The sequence below is a fragment of the Myripristis murdjan genome, chromosome 7 (genome assembly GCF_902150065.1).
Source record: "Myripristis murdjan chromosome 7, fMyrMur1.1, whole genome shotgun sequence".
NCBI classification, from domain to species: domain Eukaryota; kingdom Metazoa; phylum Chordata; class Actinopteri; order Holocentriformes; family Holocentridae; genus Myripristis; species Myripristis murdjan.
Window position 1 is genome coordinate 9438832 of NC_043986.1, and position 27938 is coordinate 9466769.

General features: G+C 41.7%; 1 protein-coding gene and 1 long non-coding RNA gene across 3 annotated transcripts; one reads left to right on the top strand and one right to left on the bottom strand.

Annotated features, from left to right (window-relative positions):
* Window positions 1-54: 54 nt before the first annotated feature.
* Window positions 55-27938, top strand: LOC115361564 (kinesin heavy chain-like). Of its 2 annotated transcripts, none has more exons than XM_030055004.1 (29): window positions 55-674; window positions 5323-5410; window positions 5574-5647; window positions 6476-6580; window positions 6969-7017; window positions 7449-7504; window positions 7614-7701; window positions 10490-10614; window positions 10873-10977; window positions 12049-12197; window positions 12874-13022; window positions 13163-13341; window positions 13855-13923; window positions 14409-14615; window positions 15759-15905; window positions 16524-16712; window positions 16912-17029; window positions 17349-17410; window positions 18145-18254; window positions 18527-18628; window positions 19740-19800; window positions 20131-20202; window positions 20691-20795; window positions 21313-21529; window positions 22352-22526; window positions 22950-23032; window positions 23331-23370; window positions 23684-23769; window positions 24029-27938. In XM_030055004.1, exons 1-28 carry the CDS (start codon window positions 546-548, stop codon window positions 23760-23762), a joined length of 3132 nt encoding a protein of 1043 aa, XP_029910864.1. In that variant the 5' UTR covers window positions 55-545; the 3' UTR covers window positions 23763-23769; window positions 24029-27938. The 2 variants fall into 2 exon arrangements, with proteins under 2 accessions (XP_029910864.1, XP_029910865.1); XM_030055005.1 differs by having other exon boundaries at window positions 22953-23032.
* On the bottom strand, window positions 17976-20769 carry LOC115361570 (uncharacterized). Its single transcript, XR_003928427.1, has 3 exons — window positions 20626-20769; window positions 18480-18689; window positions 17976-18204 (listed from the first exon to the last, which is right to left on the bottom strand). It is a non-coding gene; the product is annotated as an uncharacterized LOC115361570 (long non-coding RNA).

Here is a 27938-nt window from a genome sequence, read left to right on the forward strand (position 1 = left end):
CTGTGGCAACCAAAACAGGCCGATCAGCAGCTGCCTTACCTCACTGCCCTTCCAGCAGCATCTCACCTTCAACCGGCCGGAGCACACAGCCGCATCTGAGGAGAAAAATCAAAACAACCAACACGGCAGACAGCATTAAATAAACCAAGAGTGTGCAACGGAGGGAAATCGAGCAACATCGGATTCGGTTATTTCAATGATGTAGGGGATCCAACTGCGATTTTTACAAATAGATTTGACATCTAATTTCTCCTGCCCGCCTCTCTGCGACAAGGAATACCGCTCAGCTGCGCATAAACGCGATAGTCTTCCTCAGCTTGTCAGAATAAAACGCACCTCTGATCTCGATCGTCCTCAGCTGCCAGGCTCATCATCAGAGGAAGAAGGACGGAGACGAGCAGCATCCATCACTCGCATCCCTCTCGTCACTTATTCTGACGGTCGTCCAGGCCCTGCCAAGAGTCCGATCCTCCAGCGGCAGCTTTTTTTTCTCTCTCCCCTCCAGCAGCAAAGCAAGCAACATCCTTCCTCCCTGAATCTGCGCAATGGCCGATGCTTCAACGGAGTGCAACATAAAAGTGCTGTGTCGCTTTCGCCCTCTGAACCAGTCGGAGATTATACGCGGGGACCAGTTCCTCCCCAAATTTCAAGGAGACGACACTGTCATCGTCGGGGTAAGGGACGCTTTGTTGTGCATGCAGGCCCCTCATCAATAAATGATCAACTCCCATCTGTGCTTTACTCCGAGGAGACAAAACAAACAGTGCCACGCACAAGGAATATATATCTTTCCCCAAATGTCTTTGCTTGTCATCATAAAGCAAAATGCATGTTTTGTTAATGAGATGCGCACATCGGGCCCTTGCATCAGCTGACCGGAGTCCGGCCTGTACCGCCTATGAATGATACACAGGGCAGCCCTATAAGTTGCTTTATGTTGCAGAAACTATTCGACCATACCACTGAACATGAGTCATAACATATTTTGGCGTACAGGCCTGGTGTATTCTTATGAAATTAAAAGAAATCAAAATGAAATGTGTTCCAGGCTCATGCTGGTGGCTGCATTTATCCTGTATTTATAGCCACTCATTGCCGAGCCTCAATTCTATTCTATTCTATTCTATTCTATTCTATTCTATTCTATTCTATTCTATTCTATTCTATTCTGTTTTGTTCCAGTATTCAAACCATGCCTTGGTTTTTCTCAACAGATCAATACTGGACATCTTTAAGCAGTGTTGTTTTTAGATTAAAGCAGTCCTGTTTGTTTTATTATGCAGGATATGTGATCAGATTAGTGTTTGCATCTGGATTATTGGTCCTAAGGTGAGGCCTGGTGATCATGTTGCAGCTCAAATGGGAACTCAGGCTGGCAAGTGACTGGTGAACTGGGAAACAGGGTGTAACCAGATTTGGAGATGCTGCATGGCCTATTTAACCGAGGGAGTCATTTCTATTGGTGGATACACCAGCAGCACACGGAGCACGTTATTCTGTCTTGGCATGGGGGGTGATGTGAGCGAGATGGGGTATAGGTGGTGTGGAGATGGAGATGTGCACACCAGCTTTCTCAGTTATGTTTTGCACAGTGTGTTTTGTTCACTTTTACCCCATTTCTTGAGGTGGATTTTTTTTTTTTTCAATTTTCCTTCACAGTCCTGTGCAGCCATATGATGACTCCCATGCACAATATAAAAAGAAGTGATTGAGGTTAAGTACTCCATCACTGAATTGTAGTCTCCATTTATATTTGCAAAGAGAATTTAAACAGACCCTTATTACCAAAGCCTCTCTAGCTACCTGCAAATATCAGTAAGGAAAAATAAACTGCTGTAGGCTTGTAGATAGCATTTCCTTAAGGTAGACTGCCCAACAGCCTGTGCAAAAAAAAAAAAAAAAAAAAAAAAAAAAGGAAAAATTACTTTCAAAATTATACCTCCACAGAATATCATCATGATAATAATGCCATTTGCAGGCTCATGTTCCTCATGTACATGGGTGTATGTTGTTTGCTTACAATGTTTATGTTTGTCTTGGTGCTTTGTTCATGCCCAAGTGGTTCTTATAAGAAAATATTCTTAATCCCAAAGAGAAATATTTGTCTAAGGAAGGTTTAACCAAATAGAGAATACATGGAGGATGATGGAGTGCTAACATGAGGTCTCCTGTAGCTTACAAATGCAGTGTGGAGGAAGGAGGAATGATGGCGAGACGTCCTCTGGTGATAATAGAAACACCTCATCCCGACCTTCACTTCCTCCTGCCAACATGACACTTGACAGCAGAATCAGAAACGAACGCCTCTAACTGCCCTCAGAGAGAGGATCAATAATAATACAGCAAACTGACTGACCTGCTTTCTCTTTTCTATGGCTCCATCTGTCTCTCTCTCTCTCTCTCTCTCTCTCTCACTCTCTCTCTGCCTCCACCGTCCCACCCTCATCACGGGGCTGAATCTCTGTCTCCAGTAAATTACTGTGTCATGGGGGCGGTCTGTCGATGAGTCAATTTGTTAATGGCATTTAATATGGCTCAGGCTCTGGCAGCTCGTTATTGTGTTGCATGCTGGCCCCTGTCTCAAATGGGATGGTGACATTCAGGGGTTTAATGGCCTGGTTTCAATGGCGAGGGGGAAACCTGGCTTGTTCGGGTGCACTCAATCTTTAGCGTGTCATGCGGTTTCCCCCCCTAAACACGTCTTGGGGATGGTTTGCATTCATTGCAGAATTGAGTTTTTAAGCAGGATGCAGTTTAAAATAAACTGACCGGGAGCTTTTGATCTTGCCTCAAATTTTAATGAGATTCATTCAAAAATAAGATGACTTTCCCTTCATAGCATGTGATGTTTGGTCTTAGAAAATCATCATGCAAACACATTAAAGTCATTAGTAATGCAGAGAAAATATCCCTTAAAAGATGCAGTCATTTTTAGCACTAGATTAAGATAAAACTGCCACAAAAATGTGATGCCTAGTGTTAGAAAACGACTGCAGACATCAATGTAAAAAAATCATCATGCAAATACATTCAAGTGATTAGTGATGCGGGGAAAAAACACTTTCAAAGATGGAGTCATTTAAAGCAATAAAGAAAGACGAATCTGCCGCACTCTTTGCACGAGCTTTATAGTTTCCGAACTAGCCGACTAATTAAATGTTCTCGATAAAGATGCTGTAATTGCAAAGTGTGTGTGAGCTTCCATCTCTTAACTGTCCACCTACAGTCTTCTCCCACACGTGCAGTCTTGTCCTTAGTGTGCAAAAGTGACTCTGTTTTAATATTAAGTCTTGAAATACATTTTTTTTTCCTCCTGAAAAACAATATACAGCGTCATTTTGTTTTCCCCTGGCATCGCCACACTTCATCCGCCAGTGTTGCAGAAAAATAGCTAATAACACCATCCAGGATGTGGAGCCATATATTATTGGGCTGTCTTGTTTTTACCTGTGACTCTGGTCCCATGTTGGATGCAGTGGTAGTAATGGGAAAAGAGCATATTTTAACCACCCACACTCTTTATCTTACCCTGGCAGGTCCTGTGGATGAAATATGGCTCTGAGTAGCACAAGGCGTACTGCAGAGTTGGCTTCCTCCAAACCTCACTGCTGATATCATCTTCTTTTGTTCTTTAGTAAGGGAGTTAGGAGGATTGATCCACTGTGGGGGAGACAGCAAAGTAACTCTGCATAAACCGTCCACAGAAATCCACACAATACAGAGGACATGTTGAGGCAGTTTCAGCCCACATCCACTCCTGATCAACATGTTTACTGTGCTTTTCAATTCACCACCGTTGTCTTTACGAAAGCCTTATGTATCCTATTTTGGTGAATTTCATGTTTTCATCTCAGTTGAGAAAATTCTCCAAAATTTGGGCCCACAAAACCGTTTCAAAGCCACTTGGACAATGTGAAAAATACATTATCATTTAAAATAAAAGCAAGGCTGATTTTCTTAATTTCTGATAATTTAATGGAGATACAAATATGCAATAGCAAAGTATGTTTATAGAGCTCATTTAAACACAGCTGAGCAAAGTGCTTTTCAAGAGGACATCAACAAAATGCTGTACAAAGACATTAAATACAAAGCAACAACAATAAACCACAAGGGACAAATACAAAGTTATGGACTGACTGATTGGTGTAAATAAAAGCATACTCCATCCCAATATGCACTAGGAATTTTTTTTGGATTGAAATGAACACAAATGTGTATTTTTTTTCCAAACTAGATGACACATAAAGGCTGACAGATGACACTCGGTTTGTATGGCCTTTTCGTGGCCTGGCTCATGTGGATGGTGAGTCAGTCGGTGTAAATCTTTGCCAGGCATCAGACACGTCGGTCACTGATACCCTCACAGGTCTGACATCATTTCCCGTAGCTTACACTGACGACGAGCTGTTGGAAAAGAGATTCAAGCATTGACTGGCTGGTGGGTGGCATTCAAGAGCACCGTTTCAGTTTATTGACGGAAATGTTCAGTGGCCGACTTTGCAATCAATGATTCTTTGAGTTATGGACATGAAAGACTGTGCATGTATCTTCAGGCGATGTGGACAAAATCAAATACCACAGTGTCTCTGGCTTTATAATTCGACATCGATTCAGTTACGATACTGTACGAATTGACCTTTAGTGCATTACCAATGATTTTTGGTAAAAATCATTAGTAATGTCGATGAGCTAGCAGGTGGAGGCAAACAACAGGATAGCTAGAACAGCCTTTAACACCAGGAGAAGACAACACTTACACTTCATCATGACATTATGATATCCAAAATCCCAAATAAAACCCTCAAACAGCAGAGAAAGCCTTGATTGTCATTGTACAATACAAGGATAGTAGGAGCACCAATTCTGATCAGTGCAATTAATAAGACACTTAAAGACAGATAGCAAGCACACATGCAATAAATATGAAACTAAAATAAATTCTTTAAAAAGCGTAGATATTGCACTTAGTGTATTGCACTTAAAAATGTCATATAGTGCATTTAAAATGTGAATGACAGCATTTACTCAGTAAATGATATCCAGCATCTTATCACAATGCCAAGGTTTTATGAATATATCACCCAGCTCTGTCCACACATAATTTTGCATCTTGTTTCCATTTTGTTGTGTTTTTATCTGCTAAACACCAACCACCTGTCAGCATTCATTTTTCTTTTTCTGTGTAAGAAACAAAACAACCAGGATCTTTTACTGTAACGTTGAGTCATATGAAAGCTCTCCGTTTAAACTAAAAAGTCAGATGACAATTTGAGCTGTGCTGCTTCGTTAACTCTGTGCCGCTATTCTCTGTCTTGACAGGGGAAGTCCTACGTGTTTGATCGAGTGTTCCCGACCAACACCACCCAGGAGCAAGTGTACAACACCTGTGCCAAGCAGATTGTCAAGGGTAAGCATCGTCATAACCAAAATCAGGCGAGGGGTCTGTTTGTAGAGTGTCAGCTGGTCGAGGTCAGTCTGCTCTCAGTCATCACGGATGGGATTATGTTCCACACTTCTCCATAAATGTACCCGGATATGTGCTGTTGCCTGATTGGCTGTTTGTCTCGTAGATGTGCTGGGTGGATACAATGGCACTATCTTCGCATATGGACAAACCTCCTCCGGGAAGACCCACACCATGGAGGTACCGAGTGTCAAGCAATGAAATTAACCGTTTTCTCCAAAAGAATATGAATTTTAATTTTAAGCCATGGGTTGTCATCCTTTTTGTTGTTGTAAGCCCTTTTCGACTGTAAACACTGACATTGGGCTTTAAATAAACTTGAAAAGACAAGAAAAAAACAAAGAATTTCATGCAACCAATAAGTTGTTTACAACAAACCACTAAGCAAAATTAATGTAATTACTTTAAGTATAACCAGGCCATTCTGTGTCCACTTTATGTGATTTTTATGCCATTTTTTTGCCTTTTTTATGGTAATTTTACTGCATTATGAAATAATACACTTGAATTCAATTAGTTTTTATTTCTTTCCCCAATGATGAATGTTTCTGTTTTCCGCTCTCTGTCCACAGTCAGTCCATCTTCCAGACCTTGATTATGATGATGTTTGTGGTATTGATTATCCTGTTTCTTGGTGACAGTTGTTTGTGTGGGCTGGCCTTTTTTTTTTTTTTCTACTTCAGTCTGCGTGCTCGGTTGTTTTCTGATCAAAAACTGCTCCAGTTTTCCCACCCAGAACGTACTGGACAAAAATAACAACTCACAGGATCAAATGAATCAAATGAGCCGTCACATGCATTTGAATATTAAACAGCTGAGTGAAAAGGGTTCAAATTGAAAAGCAATTACTCTTACCGGTGGGATTCTTGGCCCCTACATTTTTAATTTCACATTTTTACTGGACTTACAGGGGCATTTTTGAGCCCGAGCTTCCATTCATTTCTGATGCTGGATAATTACTTCCATCTCACATTCAGGGTTGCTCACACCTGTGGCGTTCTGTTGCAGGGCAAACTGCATGACCCCCACCAGATGGGTATCATCCCCCGTATTGCCGAGGACATCTTCAACCACATCTTCGCCATGGACGAGAACCTGGAGTTCCACATCAAGGTGTGTGTTGTGTTACGTCAGACGATGCCTAGGACAACATGGTGTTACTGTCTCATGTTATTTTACACTACATGGTGTTGGTTTAATGTGTGGACTGTGGGGGTTTTGTTGTGTTTTTGTTTCTTTTATTCTAGTTTTCTCCCTTTTGTCCTATTTGTGTCATAAACCTCAGAGATGCTTTGCTACAAGCAGAAACTGCAGGATCCTTTTTGCTAGTCACATACTGCATTTTTTTTTTTTTTTTGTGTCTGCAAAGAGCAAAGTCTTGAGTCTGCTGCAGTCCAGTCAAGCAAAATGCAGCGTCTTGTATTCTGTTGCACTTGCAGAGAATTTTTCATGACACGGTAACATTTTATCCACATCTAAATTTGGATGCCTTGTTTTTCAGGTCTCATACTTTGAGATCTACATGGATAAAATCCGCGATCTTCTGGATGGTTAGTATTTAACCTCTGCATCTCTGGTTCGGTTTTAGAAATATGTTCCACTTTGGAAAATGTGTTTAAAATGATGCACAAGACATTTCGATATTTTCTGTGTGATGTCATGGTCCGGTCATAAAACAATGGCATTTGGGGTTTGAATATTTCCCTCAGGGCAAGCCTCAGTGAAGTAGATACTTTATTTATTTCTTTATTTCTACAAAAAAAAGAACACATTTTTTTTTCTATCTTTGAAGCTGCTTAAGGGGAAGCTTAAGATTAAATCAGAGTTTCAGGGGTTTAAGCTCTCTTGCATCCCCTGTAACACAGCATTCACTGTGCCAAACTGTGAAATGCAAACCAGTGGGGTAGTAACTATTCAATGTTTTCAGTAAGTTTTCCTCAGTAAATAACATACTGCTTGTTTTAATCGCCCTATTTTCCAGTTACAAAGACCAACCTGTCTGTCCACGAGGATAAGAACAGGGTGCCGTATGTCAAGGTTGGTGAAAACAACACTTAACAAATTGGGGCTCTGCAGGCAGAAATGTCTCTCAAATCCATGTTTGCGAGTCTTAATTCTCACTTCCTCCTCTCCTGTCATGACGCAGGGATGCACTGAGCGTTTCGTCTCCAGCCCTGACGAGGTCATGGACGTGATTGACGAGGGCAAATCCAACCGCCATGTCGCTGTGACCAGTAAGTTTCCCTTTCTCCTTGACTGCTGTAACCCAAACACTGGAGACCCGGATCATTATCGCAGTGAATGACACAAGATCTGCAGTGCTGACACCGAGGTGAAATCATCATTTTTTTTGTGAATAAACGAATCCTGTCCTCTCCCTGTCTAAATCACCACCATCACTCTGTTCCAGCTTCTCCCTCGGCTTCCATATCAGAAAATGGGATCCAGTTTTTTTTCTCTCTGATGCCAGCAGTCGCCTTCAGGAGGAGTTAATGATGTGTAAAGTGACAGTTCATGCAGCTTGTTATAGTATCATGTTATGTAATCCTCGTGCTACAGTGCACTATACTTAACAGGCATCATGCATTCACATAAAAGAAGTAAGATGGAGCTTGGTTTAATGTTTCTGGCGGAGATGGGTGGTTGTTGTCATTTTGGAGAAAGAAACAGCAGATAACGTTTATCTGTATAAAGTCATTTCTAGTAACAAAAACACACACAGGCAATCATCTCTGCTTATACATTCTGATCACTAAACTGACAACATTTGAGGAAGGGATGTTGATAATTAATCTATGTTACATTAATGCATAAAACCTCCAAATTGGCAAAAAATAGAAGCTCTTTAAGCTGTGATTCCTGCATCTTCTGTTGCATTTGCATTCCGCGAAACTCCGCCGTGCCTCATGTCTGTAGGTCAGCGCTGACTCATGCCGCTGTCGCCCAGCAATAACATTTGACTAATGGATTGTATTGCAGGTTTACAGGTCAGATTGATGTTTGGGCTTCATTCCAGAAGGCGTCACAAGCGAATAGACGCCCCATCTAAGCACCCCATCTTTTTTTTTTTGTCTGTTGTGGACGGCATCTTTGAGTCTGATGCTGACTCACAGCTTTGATTTCTAGCGCGACATGAAGCGAAACAGAGTGAGCTCAGGTGTGCCTCGGGATTCGGCGTTCAACAAAAACATCATAACCTCTTTAATAAAGCTCAACCTGAGAGGCTTATGATGGCGCGCCTCTTCTGAGTTAATGCATTTTTTTTTTTTTTTTTTTTTGCGCCTTATCTGGCTGTTGGGTGTGTTTGCTGGCTCTCCCATCAGACTTTCCGTAGCATTTGAAAGAAATAAGTAATTACTTTTTGGCTTTCTCTGAGCAGTGATTGAGTTGGCATTTCATGTAATGTGGGGCTTTGCCAATCTTCTGTGCTTCAGGACAAAATAGTTAGAGAACAGCCAGTATTAAATGATGAGTTTATACTTTTGAAATCCCAGATCGGTAAATACAAATTCATATGCAATGCCAGCAACATAGCATGGTGAAAATATAACAAACTTTAAAATGTAGGGAAAAAATGCCTTGCCATTGCATGGTACATGATGCCATTTTCTCTGTAATGATAATAAAGTCTGAGCTGTGCACATATTGAATCAGGATGATTTCAGTAACTAGAATAACAAATAACTTTTAGAATAACATGCTGTAATATATGGAGTACCCTACATAGAAGTTTATTATAAGTGGTAGTTCAGCACATTTAAATATCAATTATTCATATTTGGTAAATACATTTCTATTTCTTGAGATGTTTGTGCAAAGTGTATGGCTCAAAAATTTTAGTTTATATTACGAACGTGAAGATGTGTAGGTGTGTGTTGAGAAATTTGCTGAATGGACGGCGTTCCCGTCACCATCATCTGTTTCCTGTCCTCCTGATGTCTGTGCTTCTGCCTGCTGACTCACCGTGCTGCAGAACAGTGCTGTGATAGCAGACCAATAGGCTAGGCTCTGCAGGTATTGAACCGGTGCCCTCAGATATCATCTGCAGAGTAACCTGAACTGAGGTCGAATAAAGAGGCAGTTTTCACACAGCGCTGTTTATTTGTCCTGCTTATCTGTGCCGTGTGCCGCTCTTGGAGAAATTACCTCTCACACTGTGGCCAGGATGTTTTGATCTGGATCGCAAAGAAGACAGGGAGGGATTGAAATACAGAAATAATATTCCTACTTTAAATGAATCTTAAATTCAAGTTCATGAAGATGAGGCCATCCTCAGAGGTGTAGGTTTGGATAGGAAATGGTGTTATTGTATTTCAGACCATGAAAACTTAAAGTTGTTTTTTGTTGTGAAAATAAGGTTCATAATTACTCTTACTATTATGATCGCTCCATGAAGCGTACTTGTTCTCTCTCTCTATCTGTCACATTAAGCATAATTTACAGATAGTGTGTAAACAGTTAACAGATGCAGGTGTTGTTTGGCATACTCTCCAACTTTCTCCAACACTGTTTAAAATATTATATGTACTTACCACTACAGTTTACTGTGTCAGAAAGCCATAACTCTTTATGCACTATTTATAAATGCTTCACTATGGGGTTTAAAAGAAAGTGTTGCCTTTATTTCGTTAGAGATAATCTCATGTTTCTTGGTGCACAGGCAAATATCCAAGGCAATCTATAGATGGACAGTCTAGCTGATTTTTATAGTCATATTCTTGTTCCTGAAAGCCCAAAAATTTGATTTGTGTCATTTGTGGATCCCCATCTTCGCAGAAGGCAGTTTTGCCCCTAGCTGCCATTTCCAAATTATGCATATATGTCATCATTATCTTCTGGCTTTAGCATTCAGTGAAGATTAAAGCCACAGCTAAAGGTCTAATAGGTCTATTATTTTCAAGAAGCCTGTCTTCATTCCCTTCATAGGATTCAGCTTCAGTTCCCTCCTCTTGCCTGACATTTAGGAAAACCTCCTCACCCCTTCCTCTCCCTGAGCGTTGGATCTCTTGTGTCTCCTTGCAGACATGAACGAGCACAGCTCACGCAGCCACAGCATCTTCCTGATCAACATCAAGCAGGAGCACGTGGAGACGGAGCAGAAGCTGTGTGGAAAACTCTACCTGGTGGATCTGGCCGGCAGTGAGAAGGTAGGAAACACTGGACGATTCGTTTTTAATATCTGACCCCATCTGACGAATAAACTGAAACATCTAAACTGAAGTATTTATTCTGACCTTAATTTTAGGCAATGAGCGTGTTGTTACCTAAGTGTTGTTACATGCATGTATAAAGCTGTTATTTTTATTTTTCATGTTATTCTTCATGTTTCCCTGCTTCTCCTCAGCAATCCATGCCTCATATTTCACTTCACTCGCTTTGTCTTTGTCTGTCTCTGTTTGTTCCAGGTCAGCAAGACCGGCGCTGCGGGAGCCGTCCTGGACGAGGCTAAAAACATCAACAAGTCTCTGTCCGCCCTGGGCAACGTCATCTCTGCCTTGGCCGAGGGGACGGTGAGCCGCTCCCACTCACGAGACCAGGACAGAGAGCTGAAGTTACACAGAGATATAGATATAAGAGATATAGATAAGATATAGATTTGGACTGAACATAGATTAAACATGAAACCATCAGTATTTTTATGGGTCCTCATTGGGCTCCATGTTAAAGCTGGTTAAAGTGGTGACAGCAGTAAGAAAAGACAGTTTTATTTTACACTGCTGAGTGTTTGGTACAGTAGGTCTATAAATATTATTTTATAGATATGTTAATGTGTTGTCAATGTGTCAGATCCTTAGGAGGCTGTTATCTTTGAGCATGATGATGCTCTGTATTTTCTCTATTAGTACCATTTCTGAAGAGCTAAACCTACTCACCTTTTGCACAAATGAAGTGTGATTTTCCAATAGAAATGAGGTATTTGAAACTAACATATGGTGTAATCTGCAAAAAATGTTTATATTTCATGTCTGCACTTGGTTTTGTGCCCGTTTTTTCTTACAACAAATATCCTTCATGTCGCAAATTCCTCTCATTCCAAACACCTGCGTAATTGTCTCCCTCCTGTTGGCCTGTAATTGAAATCCGTCCTCTCCAGTAACTCCCAGTACCGACTCGTCTTTCCATTCTGCCAACTCAACAGGTTTGCCCGTCAAATGCCAAAGCTCTCGGTGCCACACTTTGCCAATTACAAGATTAGTTGGATGCGGCACCTTCAATCTGCCACCGTTGAGGGCAGTTTCTGGGTGTGCGGGGATTCAGAATAGGGAGGGAGGGCAGCGTTGAGTGTGTGCTACATTTTGCTGCATAAAATCCCCTGAAGAATAATTGCAAAGTTGAGTTGCTGACTTGCAAAGTCAGCAAGCAAGTCTAGCCAAAGCAAACGCGCCTTGAACATTGCTTTTACTTTTCTTACTTTTTTTTTATCTTTCTGCATCTCTTTTTTCTTTTTTGTGTATCTTTCCTCTCCTTTCTTTCTCTCATCTCCTTTTACACATCTCCACTTTGTTGTTTTTTTTTTTCAATCTTTTCTCTCTGATCTCCTCCCTCATCATCCTCTCCTCTTCTCTCTCTCTCTCCTGTAGAAAACCCACGTGCCATACCGTGACAGCAAGATGACCCGAATCCTTCAGGACTCTCTGGGTGGAAACTGTCGCACCACCATGTTTATCTGCTGCTCTCCCTCTAGCTACAACGATGCCGAGACCAAATCCACCCTGATGTTCGGACAACGGTAGATACATCTTTGGAAATCGCTGATGCATCTTAGGAAAAAATTTATCTGAACAGAAATTTTAACTATCAAAGAGAGCAATAAAACCACAAAAATATCAAAACATAGGGTTTTTACCTATGCTGCAACATTTAATGTCTTTTATTTCAAGACCATAACTTCCCTATTTTCACTCAGACTCAGTAAATTTACACCACAGGAGCAGGGCAATAACCAATTTTGAGCCCTGGCCAGTCTAGACAGAAAGGTGACCAAGCACAAGGAAAATAAATTGACTCTGCCCACTCAACTAAATGAAGCATTCAGGACAGATTAGGCTGTAGATTAGTAAAAAGCATATCTCACGATGTTTATTTCATGGGGATAATATCCTTTCAACAGGGAGGAATACTTCTCTTTTGTAGTTAAAAGGCTTTTCTTATGATCTATTGAGATCTTTTTACCAAAACCTTCATCACACAGTGAAATATTTAGCGGTGACAAGTGTCTGTGGGAGTCTTTTTTCTCAAATAACTGGAAAATTGGCCATAAATTGGTTCATTAAATTGCACTACAAACACCATCTGTTTTCCAAAACGTGGATCATACCTTGATGTCTCACCCATTAAAAAAAAAAAAAAAAACACTTTTACTTCATTCCCACATCTCTCTCTTTCCTTGTCTTCCTCTCTCCCAGTGCCAAGACCATCAGGAACACCGCCTCCATCAACCTGGAGCTGACTGCGGAGCAGTGGAAGAGGAAGTACGAGAAGGAGAAGGAGAAGAACAAGACGCTGAAGGAAACCATCCAGAAACTGGAGACCGAGCTCAACCGCTGGAGGAACGGTGAGACGCGTTAAAATGATCCTGATGGCGTCATTGAAAATAAAGCCGCATAATTCTTATCAGATTTTCTCTCCTTTCTCCTTTCTCGTCTTTCCTCCTGCCTCTCACTCCCCCTCTCCTTTTTTCCACCCGCCCATCAGGAGAGGATGTGCCTGAAACGGAGCGCACCACGGCCGACGTGGTGACCCGTCTGGAGTCCGTGGAGGAGCGGCCCATACTGGACAACGACAACTCCTCGATTGTGGTCCGCATTTCCGAGGAGGAGCGGCAGAAGTATGAGGAGGAGATCCGCAAGCTGTACAAGCAGCTGGATGACAAGGTCCGAGCACACACACACACACACACACACACACACACACACACACACACACGCACGCACACACGCACACCACCAAGAGTGACGCTGCCTTTGTTTATGTGATCAAAAGGTTTCAGCTCCCTCTCTGTCTACAACGTGGCCTAAATGCGGATGCTTGTATTTTCCTGTGACATTAAGGAATATTATTCATCATTGCCTCTCATTAGCATTTAATTATGCAGCTTCTCCAAGCAGCTGCCTGATAATGTGGCACACACACACACACACACACACACACACAAACCCTGACTGCTGATAATAAGGTCACACTTTACACTCAGACACGTATCAAGCATGATTGTCAAGGTGATTGCAAGTGTTTATGATAGTGTTGGAAAAGCTGTTTATAGTAACTGAAGAGAAGACATGACTTACTGTTTATGCACTTATACATGTGTAAATGTATGTGTGTGTGTGTGTGTGTGTGTGTGTGTGTGTGTGTGTGTGTTTGTGTGTGTGTACATGCCTAAACAGGACGACGAGATCAACCTGCAGTGCCAGCTGGTGGAGAAACTGAAGAAGCAGATGCTTGACCAGGATGAGGTGCAAACTCACTCTTTCGCACACACACACACACACATGCACACACACACAGACACACACACACACAGACACACTCACACACACCTGCGCTCAAACACGCATGCATATTCACACACTCCCATTTTAAATATTTGCATACAGTTGGTTATTTCTAAGTATTAAAAATTACAGATGGTCAAAATGATTTAATTAGGACGTTTAAGGTTAAAAAAAAATCACAACTGTGCTGGCTATTGCTGCAGAAACTTAACAGCACTTGCACACACACACACACACACACACACACACACACACACAAACAAACAAACACAAATTTCATCTCTTCTTTCATTAACAAGCATTATATTTTGTTGAATAAACAGCTTGGCTATTTATTTTTGGAATTTTGCTACCGATGTGAGTGTGTGTCTGGTATTTGTGAGCCAACTGATCTATTCCGTCTAACTAACACACACACACACACACACTGTCATCACCCCCCCCAGCTCCTGGCCTCGTCCCGGGGCGATGGGGACAAGGTCCAGGCCGAGCTGGGCAGGCTGCAGGTGGAGAGTGACTGCGCCAAGGCCGAGGTGAAGGAGGTGCTGCAGGCCCTGGAGGAGCTGGCAATCAACTACGACCAGAAGAGCCAGGAGGTGGAGGAGAAGGGCCTGCAGAACCAACTGCTGGCCGACCAGCTGGCCCAGAAGATGGTGAGTTAGAGGGGAGCGGCGTCGGTGGTGGGCAGGAGAAGACAGAATCAGAGCTGAACTCGGGGACAGGAGGGAGAGCAGAAGGACCTGCGTGTTTGCTTGCTGCTCCACAGCGACAAGCACCTGCTGCAGTGTCGCAGCTTCCATGTTGGAGAGGACTTGACTGGAAAATGGTTCCTCTCAGCCAACGGACCGCTCCAGGATTTACATGGCTGTCAGCCATTTGAGAGAATGAGTTAAAAATGCCTGCTCATTTACAATATTACAGTTGGCTGCAAAAACTGCTGTAGATCCAAAGCAGGATAGATTAACATTACATCTATGGTGGCACCTGCTGGATTTTATAAAGAAAACTCAGAGTAAAATGCACTGCAGCTTTTTTTTTTTGGTAAGGTTTACCTTAGAGAGAGAAATCAGGAAGACAGAATAATTAAGGGAAATTCTAGTCTTAAATTAACACTATTTAAAAACATTAGATTGGCAATTTACAATACATATCTAGTGCCATTTTGTTGTTTGATGTTGTATTTTTGTTATTCTGCTGCTAAAGAGCCAAAAGTAAATCCGGTTACATCACTGAAAGATTTTTTTTTTCAGCACAGCTATGATAGACAGTTTTCAGTTTCAGCCACTAAAAATAAAAGCTCACCGGCTTCTTTAGACTCAGGGATTTGCAGGGATGTTAAATAAACATACCGGGAGAAATCCAGCATAGAAGAGGGAGAGCTCATGGTTTTGTCTCTCTGAGCTCCACTGTACCTGCAGCTGTTCTCTATGTACAGCAAAACCACACCAATGCAATGTAAATCATTAAATCTTTTCATAACTTTTCAAAACAGTATTACAAAGTGTTTTACAGAAAGAAATTAAATCATATCAAATCAAATGAGAATAAGGCAAAAGGACATGACAGTAGTGGAGATAAAAACGAAAATTGGAATAAAAACAGTATAAACAAAAACATATCAGACATTTCCTAGAGCTGCCACCAAGAGAAAGATTTTAAGAAGAGATTTAAAAGCATCGACTTTGTGTGCCTTAGCTCAGTAGACAGAGAGCTGTGTCAGGGTGAAATCCACTCATCTCCTCTGTATTCCTTCTGCTTTTTTCTCCCTCCATCCTCCTCCCTCCGCTCCGTCCCAGGCCAGTCTGATGGAGCTGGAGGCGGAGCTGTCCCACATGCAGGAAGTGAGCGGTCAGCAGAGGAAGCGCATCGCCGACGTCCTCAACGGACTGATGAGGGACCTCAGCGAGTTCAGCGCCATCGTGGGCAACGGGGAGATCAAGCTGGTGAGTCGGACGGACGTTTGTTAAGAGGGAGAAATGCACATAAAGATACACGGGATAACGTTAAAAGCTGTGTTTGTTATGATTTTTCTAACTATTCTGGTTCACGATTCACGTACAAATGTTTAAACATCTCACCCTGCCCATACACACATCCACAGTGCTGACTCTCTTGTGTGTGTGTGTGTGTGTGTGTGTGTGTGTAATTGAGCTGTTGACATTTAAGTGACTGAATGCGGTTGCAGATAGTTTTATTATATTATCTCCACGTCCTGTTTGTATTGCACTCGACCGACAGAAGAGCCCTGAAGGGGATAATTACTGCTTCCATGTTTTTATTTTTTCCCACTTACACCAAGTGCAATTCCTCTCTCTCAGTCAGAAAATAAAAAAACACTCAAAATGCAGCATCAGGGCTTTTAACTCAAACTCAATCAAGGAAAGCAGAGCTTATCACCTCAGTCTTAGTCTCTCTTCACTGGTTGCCTGTTCCTTTAATTAATGTCTTTGCAAAGCACTGTGTAGTTTTGCTTTTGAACAATGCTACATAAAAACGGCTCTCCTTTTTCTTCTTCTTATTGTTACTGTTATTATTTCTCTTCCCTGTCTGCCTCCTCCCAGCCGGTGGAGATCAGCGGCGCGATCGAGGAGGAGTTCACCGTGGCTCGCCTCTACATCAGCAAGATCAAGTCGGAGGTGAAGAGCATGGTGAAGCGCTGCCGGCAGCTGGAGAACATGCAGCTGGAGTGCCACCGCAAGATGGAGGAGACCGGCAGGGAGCTCTCCTCATGCCAGCTCCTCATCTCCCAGGTGAGGGATGGGGGGAGAAGAGAAAAAGAGGGAGGGGAGAGGTGAAGAGTCTGGGTGAACGAAAGCTCATTCATTGTATCTGGTGATGCCCGGCGGGGTGTTTATGCAACAGCACGCTCTAACTTCCTGTGATTTCATGTGTGAATGTATGTGTGTGCGTTTCTGTGCATTTGTACTGTATATACGTGTGTTTGCGCAGCATGAGGCTAAGATCCGTTCTCTGACGGAGTACATGCAGAGTGTGGAGCAGAAGAAGAGGCTGCTGGAGGAGAGCCACGACTCCCTGAGCGAGGAGCTGGCCAAGCTGCAAGACCCGGGTAACACACAGCACAGACACACACACACATCCAGACATAAAAAACTTACAGCTGTGCAGACACACACACAATTAAAAGACTATGCATGCAAACAAACAGCATCATACGAGGAGTGTATCAGTGTTTAAAGAGGATGTAAAAGAAAAACTGGAAAAATTAAGCATTTTACCGCCCCTATTTACAAAATTTAAACAAATAACCAGCCCTGACTGAGATATTTGTTTTTAGTTCTCTCATTTCCAAGCAGTTTTTGCCGAGAGCTCCCTTTCATTTGTGACACACACATGATTGATGTCTCCTGCTCTCTTTCTTCCGTCAGATAACTCCCAGCTTGAGGAGAAGGAAGGAGAGAAGGGTGAGATTGAGGAGGGAAATGTCAAGGTAAGAAGACGTCTGTCGCTCGTCACACAGTGATCAAGTCTGACATTTGAGTGAAAGGACTGGAGCGGATGTGGGCATCCGGTCGGCCCAAAATAAGGCCTGCAGGATTTAGATCTGACTCACCCACTGCAACGTTTCATAACTTCTCTTTTCTTTCTGTCTCCTCTATATACTGTTAGAAAAATAAACAAAATTGCCAAGGGATACATTAAAGTGAGGAGCATTTAGATTCACCTGACACATGCATGCTTATTAATGAGCATACATGTATCAGATCATGTTTTTTTATTATTATTATTATTATTGTCAGTAAGAATAGCTAATAAATTCTAAGCTTTTTTCCCACATTTTTTGTTGGTTAAGTCCTCATTTCTGTGATTTTTAATGCAGCTTTAAGCACAAAACATGTTTTACACTAATGTGCTTAAAGCTGTGAGAACAGTCCCGAAAAATAATAAAAATCAAAATAATAAAATGAAATAAGAAGAAGAAAGAAAGAAAGAAAGCTGTCATGATTGCCGCAATGCTATGCAATGTTGTAATGTTAATTGAAAGTAATGTAACAATGAGTAGCAACAGCTTTCTTCATATCTCATAGGAGATCTCACTCTTTCTTGACATGTTTAAATTTCTTGACTGTGTTTTTATAAAGTTATGATAACATTTCCGTTTCTGTAAATGCCACACAACCTGCGTGCATTCAGCTGATCCTTCATGTCGTCTTTGTTGCGCAGAAGGCTCCTCGCCAGCAGGGGGAGTCACACCGTGGCGTCCACCACAAGCAGCTGGCCCGCCTGCGGGATGAGATCAACGAGAAGCAGAGGATCATCGACGAACTCACTGAGTCAGTGGCACAACGCTGTTAATACCCTGATTTACACATAGATATTATTCCACATATTGCTACTTCCTGTTTAATATTTCCATACATGTTATTTGACATAATTCATAATTACAGATATCTACTGAAACTACATGCATACAGATTTCAGGCGTTAATTAAAGAAAAGTTTATTTTAAATTACTTAAAACTGAAAGTCATCCCTTCCTCTCGCTCTCAGTCACTCACATATTAACCCTTTCTTTAACGAGGTCCTTGTTTTCTCCTGCTTGCAGTCGTAACTCCAAGCTGGAGCTGGAACTGGCTCAGGTTCGCGCCGACTTTGACCGTCTGAAGAGCCAGGACAGCACCAAGAGCGAGCGCCTGGAGGAGCTCTCGTAAGTGTCAGGGATGAGCAGCTATTCTGTGTGCGGTCCAAACGACTAAAAATCACAAATCCTGAAGCAGATCACAGATAAAAAAAAAACAAAACAAAAACAAGCACATCGCCATCCTGTCTCTGTGGTATCTTCTGGCTCTTTGAGCTGTCAGACATCCTCTGAGTTCAGCTCCTGTCATAATTCTCAGGACTTTGCACAAACGTTATTATGCCGCTTTGGCTCAGTCCAGCCTCCGTGCCAGTAGAAATTTCTGGATGCTTTTTGAAATCATTCAGTGTTGTTGACATGGGGCTCCATGTTGCAGCAGCTCTGTTCCACATAGCTCTCACCATTTTGTTTTTGTCCTTTATTCTTCTTCAAGTGCTCGTGTCGCTTTGATAGTAACACAGCAGCTGCCAAATGCAGATACCAGAGAGAGAGAACAAAACAACAGCAGAGAGAGCTTGTGTGGGTTTTTTTTTTTTTTTTAATGACAACTGAGGCCCTCTAATGGCAGATCTGCAGTCATAGCACTGACTCAGCTTTTAGATCAACATATCCACTCTATTCAAATTATTTTGTCATATTTCACTGTTAGGAGAAACAGCATTAATTGCCACTACAAAAGCTTACACTGATCAAAAGTCAATATGAAATCCTGAACAAAGATTACTTTCTTATGGCACTTCACTCGCAGGACGTTAAGCTTCAAGCCGCTGTTCCTCCTGTGCTGAGTAAGCAGTCTGCTCTCCCCTATCAGTTTTTCCTGACCGAGGTATTTGGAGTGATGAGAGGAGCAGAAAAAAAAAAAAAAAAAAAAAAAAAAAACAGGAGGGACAACTGGCTGTGACTCCTAGTGCTGCTGACTAATCAAAGATCCTCAGTTTTATACGGACGAACTGTACGCCTGTCACATTTTTTTATGTTGTTGTTTATATGTTTAACACTTTTGACCTTTAGGAGATAGAAGACTGAGCACGGAGCCCAGATTTGTGTTTTGTGTATTTTAGAGGAAATGTTAGAGTTTTTGCACATGTGGAGGTTTTTTTTTTTTTTTTTTTTTTTTTTTTAAATGAAATATAGGATGAAGTAACCCTCATTTTGATGATGTATGTCCTGCTCCTTTCAGATTCCTGCATGAGCGCCATGAGCAGACCAAACAGGACCTCAAGGGTCTGGAGGAGACCGTCGTGAGTAAAATATACAACAATCCATCTATGCGACCAGTTCACCTTCAGTTCAGGCAGTTTAGGAAATAGATTTTCTCTCAAAATTAAACTTGAAATTAAGCTTTTAATCTGAAGTGAACATGAACAGATCCAAGCCCTGCTGCCAAATTAATATTTTCTCTGGATCATCCTTGAGTCTACACGTTCTCTACCGTTTTCCTCCTTGCTTGTCAGACCTGTACAGTTTGTCCTTCCTTCAGTCTGCTGTTTCTTTTTTTAAAAAAAACTCTCAGTATCCAGAGTTGTCTGAGTTGCCTTCCTGAGCTCCTCTCCATCTGTCTTGTCCTCCAGGCCCGCGAACTCCAGACCCTCCACAACCTGCGCAAGCTGTTCGTTCAAGACCTCACGTCGCGGGTTAAAAGAGTAAGAAATGGACAGATGAGAGAAAAAAACAAAGAAGTGACTCAGAATGTCACTTCAGGGAGCACGTTTTTATTTTGGATTCATTTGAAGAGTTTTAAGAAACCGATGACTTTTATCAACCTCTACTGGCAAGGCGTGGGAATTACAGCATTAGTTGAATTTTTCTCTTCCTACACACATCATTGGGGAACAAGTGGGAGTTGATTTAGTGTTTAGAAACTCCAGTGTGTGGGGAGCTTTTGTTCCAAAGCAGAGCCAGAAAATCAGTTTTGAAGGCCAGATGTTTCAGCACCTGGATAATTAAGTTCATTCTCCTAAATAATCCTTAAAGTCATCAACCTGTACAAGTTACAGCAAACAAAAAACAGAGCTTAAGAAAAATAATTAAAGCACATAAGAATAAAACACAGACCATAGACAAACCTCATGTGATAATCTTTTTTGTTTTTGTTTTTTTTCTTCATCCTCCTCTCTCTTCTTCTCTGCAGAGCTCCGAAATGGAGCCTGATGATAGCGGGGGGTCTTGCACCCAGAAGCAGAAGATTTCCTTTCTTGAGAATAACCTGGACCAACTTACAAAGGTTCACAAACAGGTGAGAAACACGTGGAACAGCTGGGAGTTTCAAAGGATCCACAAAAATAAACTTAGATTATTGTTCAGCTGCACTAGACAACGTTGCATTGCTCTGAATTTTACCTCTAATTAAGTAACAAAACTTCTACATGAGTTGGAGATTCAACTTTCAATTTGTCATTTATTATGTGCAGAAAAGATTTCTGACAGAGACCAGAATTCCAGTTTGCCAAACAGCAAAATCTTGGAAACTAATTTAAGGTGGACGGGACTGTCCGTTGTGATTTTAGGCTTAATCTGACTGGATGCAGTTTTAGAGTTAAGCTTTAAATTCAAAATATAAAACAAAATGAAAAAGACTAGAAAGAAGACGTCCCACAATGCTCCACAGTGATTTAGTTGTGGTTAGGTAAAAGGCAGAAGATGTCATTTGCTCCCTCTTACCCGTTCCTCTTCCTCTCTCATTTTTCAATCAACCTCTCTCTTTCTCCTCTCATCCTCTCACTTTCTTCTCCTCCCTCTCTCTCTCTCCTCAGCTGGTTCGTGACAATGCAGATCTGCGTTGTGAGCTTCCAAAGTTGGAGAAACGTCTTCGGTCTACTGCTGAGAGAGTTAAGGCCCTGGAGACGGCACTGAGGGACGCCAAGGAGGGCGCCATGATCGACCGACGCCGCTACCAGCAGGAGGTCGACCGCATCAAGGACGCCATGAGGGCCAAGAACGCCATGAGGCGCCCCCATGCAGCACAGATCGGTACTGCGTCACACTTAAATAAATGGGATAATTCTTCTATTTGTTGTGTTTATGTTGTTTCATGTTGCAGCTGTAGTTTTGAGGAGACTGATGATAATATAGGTCTCTTTCGTTTTTTTTTTTTTTTTGTCCTCTTTCCTTTTCACATGTAACTAATATTTTAGTCAATGGATGTTTTGGAAAAGGAAAGGAATTCACAGACAAAAGGAAAGGGATTTTTACACCAGATTTGACATAATCTGTGAAGGCATTCATTTCTCTATGTATCACACTTTAAAAATGCCTGCCACAACCTATGCTTCCATATTAACTATATTTTTTGTTCATATTAAGATACAGCTGTCCCTCGCTATAACGCGGTTCACCTTTCGCGGCCTCGCAGTTTCGCATTGTGCGCATTGTGTTCTGCGTCCTGATTGGCTAAGGGACTGTCAATCAATCTCCTCCGTGCCGTGTCTCCTGTACAGTACAGAATGCGTTCATTCTATAATACTGGACTTATTTTTCTACGAAGGTTTGAACTTTGAGAGTGTTTAAACAAGAGAGAAAAGTGAGAAAATGTTAATGCCTGTCTGAGAAAAGTGTATAAAGTGTGTAGTGAGGGGTTTTACAGCCTTAAAACATCTATAATAATTGTAAAAAATAAAGCTGACTACTTCGCGGATTTCGCCTATTGCGGGTTATTTTTTAGAACGTAACTCCCGCGATAAACGAGGGACCACTGTAGGCCTACTCTGCTTTATTGTTTTTCTTTGGTGTAACCTGTCAGCATTTGCAGTTGCAGCTTCATTTTAATGTAACTTCATGTCATTGTCCTGACAGCTAAGCCGGTGAGACCGAAGCAGCTGCCCGTGTGCTCTCCCACCAACCCGTTCTACACCTACACCCGCGCCAGCGAACACTCCAACACCTACAGCAACGCCCTCTTCCAGAGCGCCCTGTCGCAGCAGAGCTCGGCCAGCGTCAACTGCAACCCCAACTCCATCCAGGCAAACACGTGAGTTTCAAGTCGCAATGAGTCCAACCACCTTGTCAGCTAATGCTTGATATCATGATGGACGCTATATAATTACCAAAGAGGAGGCTCAAAAAAGTCCATCATTTAAAAAACAAAAAAATTAAATAAAAAAAAAAAAAACTTCTTCAAATCAAAATGTCAGAAAAAGACACACAAACTTTGTGAAAGTGAAAATAATATTTTTATGTTTATATGTATAGACAGATGTAAAAAATACTGCATTAGATTATTCATGTCTTACACTCTGTATGGTGACTGTCTCGTGCTGTCAGACTTTCCTTTTTAATATTTATCATATGGATGACTTTGTCCTTTTCACTCCGACTTTTAATATTATGGGATGTTCATATCTACATAAAAACAACTGCTGACGCTGTGTTGTGCTGTGTTTGCTGTCTTAAGCAGAGTCTCCACAGCACTGGGTTACAGAGCAGGCAGACACACTGGAGACATACTGGAGTCCTACCCACTCAACATAGACAACGGTGAGGACAGACACACACACACACACACACACACACACACGTAAACACTTATACTTTGGTTAGGGTTGTACACACTCACAGACATGCACACACACTGCACCACACCACACATTTCAACATCATCTCTCTAGTATTTTTATGTGATACTTGATGTTTTTGTTGGTCAAATGTATCATTTTTAAGGATCATTTATTATTATTATTATTATTTATTTGTTTGTTAATTTGTTTATTATATTTTAAAAAAAAATGGTTAATCAGTCAACAAATTGATTAATTAACCTTTGTCTGTGCAACAGGAAACAGCATCAGTGAAACGAGAGACATCAATGACAACAGGTGAGGCTGTTATTAATAAATTAAAAAGCCAAAATTAAAAAGAAAACAGTGCTTCTGGTCGCTTCAGCTTTACCTTCAGTCATTATTACCTGTGTTGTTTTGTAAAATAAAAACATGGCTGTTTTTTTCAAGAAATGAACATGAGATTAAACCAAGTATTGATGTACTGGTTGAAGCATTTTATGGGCCTTCATCTTCATCACTATCTGTGATATTCCCTGATTTTTGTTCATGTATCTGTGCTGTTAGGAGTGTTTTATGCTGTACACTGAATACTGTGTTTGTTTGTCTGTGTTCTGTGTGTGTGTGTTAGGAGTGATGGACACTGTGGCAGCGAGGTGGATGATTCAAACAGGCACTACATCATTCAGCAGGAGACCGCTGCAAGTTAATGCCATGGTAACCAGCACACACGCAAAACACACGCATGGACACAAACACAAACACATCCTCACATTCACATAAGCAGACACTCTGTTTTTTTTTTAGCATGGTCACTTTGCTTATAACACTAGAATAACAGTGATGACAAACTAAATTAAACCTAAATGTGAAATAATCAATAATTACGCATTTAATATTACATTCTACCTTACATGTAAGTATTTTCTCTGTTTCTCCAAGTGATCAATTCCTTTTTTTCTCTCTCTCTTCCCAGATGACCAAACACTGTACCCATCCAACAACCCTCTCCTCCCATCTGCATGCAGCCTCTCTTCCGGTCCCTTCCTCTGCATCACCGATGAAGATGACGACGAAGATCTGTAGCCCTGTAATCTTCTAACTAGATGAAGCCCCTCATGCTCCTGTGGTGACCACACCCACTCTCGCTCCTGTGATTAACCCCCGGGTTCGGGGTCCAGTCTCTTCCAGTCCACCCAATCCAGGAAGCGAACCCTCAGCAGAACTCAATCGGAGTATTATTTTTAATACAGAACTTCTACTTGATCAACGTTGTCAATCACTCAGTCAATTGATTTATTGCCAGATATCCCTGATGAATGTTACTGTTTTGCTCAATCAGAATATCACGTCGCTTCCTGAACTGGTTGGATTGAAACAGGGTCGATTCCACCCCCGATTACTTAGTACACACATATTGTAAATAATAGTGCCGTAAACTCCAGTAGAGGTTTTTGACCAGCAACTGTTTCTGTGTATGCACAGCCTCCCCCCGTCCCCCTCGACACATCTTCTTAAGGGCATCGTAGGGATGACATAGGCTGACATGACCTTTTTCCTGTCGTAAATAGAGTATACTGTGTTATGCCAGCTTGTAACAGAAGACCCTCACTCTGCATGCATGTTGCTTAGCGGGTTAGCTTTCAAATCTTTGCATGTATCATGGTTCCAGTCATGAGCTGGTATGCTGTGAGCGAACTGTTCGATCGACTTCGACAGATGTCAAAGAGAGAGCGTCGGCTTTTTCCGCGTCTAGATTACCTAATCTCAATCCTGGTTTCATTGTTTGAAAGTAGATTTGAGAACGAGACTGAGCCGTTGTTTTATGACAGTGTTCAAGGACGACTTCACCCAAAGTGCAAAAAAAATTTTAAAAATAAATAATAAAAAATCCAAATAGTGCAGAGAGCTGCTGTGTGATTTGGTGAGGTTTCCAGTCTGCCCGAAAACAATGATGCAAATACCCGACGTAATCCACAGTCCTCAGGGGTGAAAAGTTTCGTTGAGAGCTGTTTCCTGCCAAAGAGCATTGGCAAACTGTATCTGTCTGCCCCAAATTATGAATTCATGTTCATGCTGCTCCATTGTATTGGGGAGCAGGGAGACTGGAAACATCACCAAATCACACAGAAACTACATGATAGATTGCACTAAGGGTAACTAGGAACATATCCTTTTGGCATTTTGGGTGAACTGTTCCTTTAATGTACAGCCACTTAAACACACAGCAGCTGTCTTAAGACAATGGGACTGGAGCTGGGGTTTCCTAAAAGCATATTTATATGTCTTAACTAAAAAAAAAAAAAAATCAATAGCAAAAAGGTGACATTACATGAAAAATGCTTTTAGGGAAGTCTGGCCCAGGCCATTTCTAGTCCAAACTGGGGGAAACCTTTTGTATTTGCATCGACACTGTAATGTTACAGCTGTATGATGCCATTGTACAGGTCAGGTAATGCTTTGCACCACCTGTTGCCATTTAATGTGGCCCCCTCCCTGTACTGCATCCACACCTCTACCCAAACCATTATCAATCTTCTTACCGAGCCTTAAGATCAGCTGATTTCTCATGATCAAATAACATGCTGTCATGTGTATACAAGGACATTTGTAATTACTACCTCTAGAGCTACTGGTAACACTTATTATCACACTAAAATATCATCCTTTCAAATGCTAACTATAAGCAGATTGTAGTACGTCTAAAGAAAATTGCAATTTTAGCACTTCGATAACTGTAAGTAGATTGTTATGCCGTTATCAGCTGGTGTGTTCTCCTGCGAGTTCATTCATACGGTTTCCTTCTGCATCATGTAACAGGATCAGAGATGGGTTGAGTAGTACTTGCAAATTATTCCAAGTGCAACAGAGAACCAGAAGGTTGTTGTTTACCACTTCAGGCCAGTTCAGAAAGTGTCAAGTACACTGTCTATCACGGAGAAGTTTACTGCAGTTCTTTATAGTTCGTTCTCGTGACTGTCTAAACTTTTTGCTGCTTGTTGAATCGTCCTATCAGGCGCATAATAAGGCTAAAAGAAATCAGCACAAAGGATTTGCAAATATTCAACCTGAACATCTGAACAGGGCAGAGAGTGAAGACATGGCTGATTTTGAAATGAAGGTCCATTCATTCTGTGTCTCCTGATGTAATGTGACACTGGTGACGTCCGTGGAGGTGAAATCACATTTCAGACCCTTTAAAACTCTGTGGATGTTGCTCAGTGTGCCATGTTGTTGGTCAGAGCCATCATCAGTCAGACAGTTAGCCTCGGTGAGCGTCTAAACACAAGTTCCCAGCTGAGCAGCCACCAGTCTGGGTTTGATGGACGGTTTGATAAAAGTTTGAAGTCGCCACCTCAGGTCGTGCTGCGTTTCCTCTGTTAAAAAAAATCCTGACCAGCCAATCAGGATGGAGGAAACCAGCATGTCGGGTGTTTAGGGTGATAAAGGTGTGATGCTCACTGAGCTGTCGGAGCTGAGTCACTGAACTGAACGCAAGGCCGGCGCCACATTGAGAAGTGCAGTGAAGAGGAAACACGCCTGTCAACCACGAGGCATTTGCAGTAATTACATCTCGACTCAGTAGCTGAATGCAGTTTTAATTAAACAAGTGTTTCTCAGAGGCAAAGCTGCTCTTGTAGCAGAACTAATCTAACTGGCTGCGTTGGCCTCCAGTGGTGGAGTCGCTGCTTTTGGTCCATGGAAAAAGGCGAAAAGTATGAAAGTAGGGAGATTGTATTATTATTTTTGCTGCTGTCTGAAACACTGCAGTGTATCCATACTAAGCTATTGACATCAGTGGGTTTCAAAGTGGAGCCCAGAGACCTTCATGGATCATTTGAGGGGCTTGTCACAATAAAAAATGTATGTGGGGTTTTTTTTTACATTATATTTTAATCTGACCGCTTTGACTCTACTTGTCATTTTTCAAGTATGACACACATGCAATTTGATCTTATTAAGCTCCCAAGGGCAAATTCACTTCAAATGGAGGTGAAAATGTTGTTGCTGTCTAAGTTTAACTGGACCAGTGAGATTATTCCCGCCTCTGAGAGCTGTTACTGCAGCCTGCTCTGCAAAATATCACCGTGTTAGCACTCTTCTGAATGTGACTACATGTAGTTTACTCCAGGTGAGATTACAGAATGGAAAATGGATTTTTTCCCCCTCTCCGGTCATGTGATACCCTGCATCTGTTACGACCACAACTACGACAGAAACACTCGGTCTAATGTTATTTACTGGCATTAACAACATCTCAGGGCTTCGCAATCACAACTACGATGGGCCACCGCTGTCTTCCTCATCAACGTACAAACCACGTGACTGTTGATGAACAATCAGGTCAGACTATGTTCTTCAAGGAGTAACGGAGGAACGGGAAAGCTAATAATTATACCGATTTATCACCATTTTATAGATGCATAACATCTCCATCCCAGCAGCATGACATCTTCACACAATCTCGAAAGTCAGTCGCAACCTGGTCGGACCCTACTGTGTCGGAGCAGTCCCTCTGTTTGACATCATGTTTCAAGTGTAATACATCTTGGGGGGGAATGTGTACTATATAGTCACCTGCTGTTCCACTGTCTCATTTTAACATATCTAAAATACATGTGATAAATATTGTTAATCTTGTAAGTAAAATAGCGTACCATGACATAGAAAAATGTGGGAAAAACGAGAAAGGAAGGTATACGCTAACTTTGTTCAGAGAAATCCCAAATGTTTGTTTGGTTTATTTCCGTAGGCTTAAATCTGTAGCGTCATCATGAATATGTGAACCATCGTGCATATTTCTGTATATATAGACTCATTACTATGCTGTATTGTATGTGAACCATTGTGTTGTAGTAAAAGTTCAATAAAACTTGTAGAAAGAA

Coding starts and splice junctions, on each gene's coding strand:
- LOC115361564 (XM_030055004.1), top strand. CDS start 546: ATGGCCGATGCTTCAACGGAGTGCAACATAAAAGTGCTGTGTCGCTTT. Junction 7,018..7,448: donor AATCCGCGATCTTCTGGATG/GTTAGTATTTAA, acceptor CCTATTTTCCAG/TTACAAAGACCAACCTGTCT. Junction 13,023..13,162: donor GCTCAACCGCTGGAGGAACG/GTGAGACGCGTT, acceptor CCCGCCCATCAG/GAGAGGATGTGCCTGAAACG.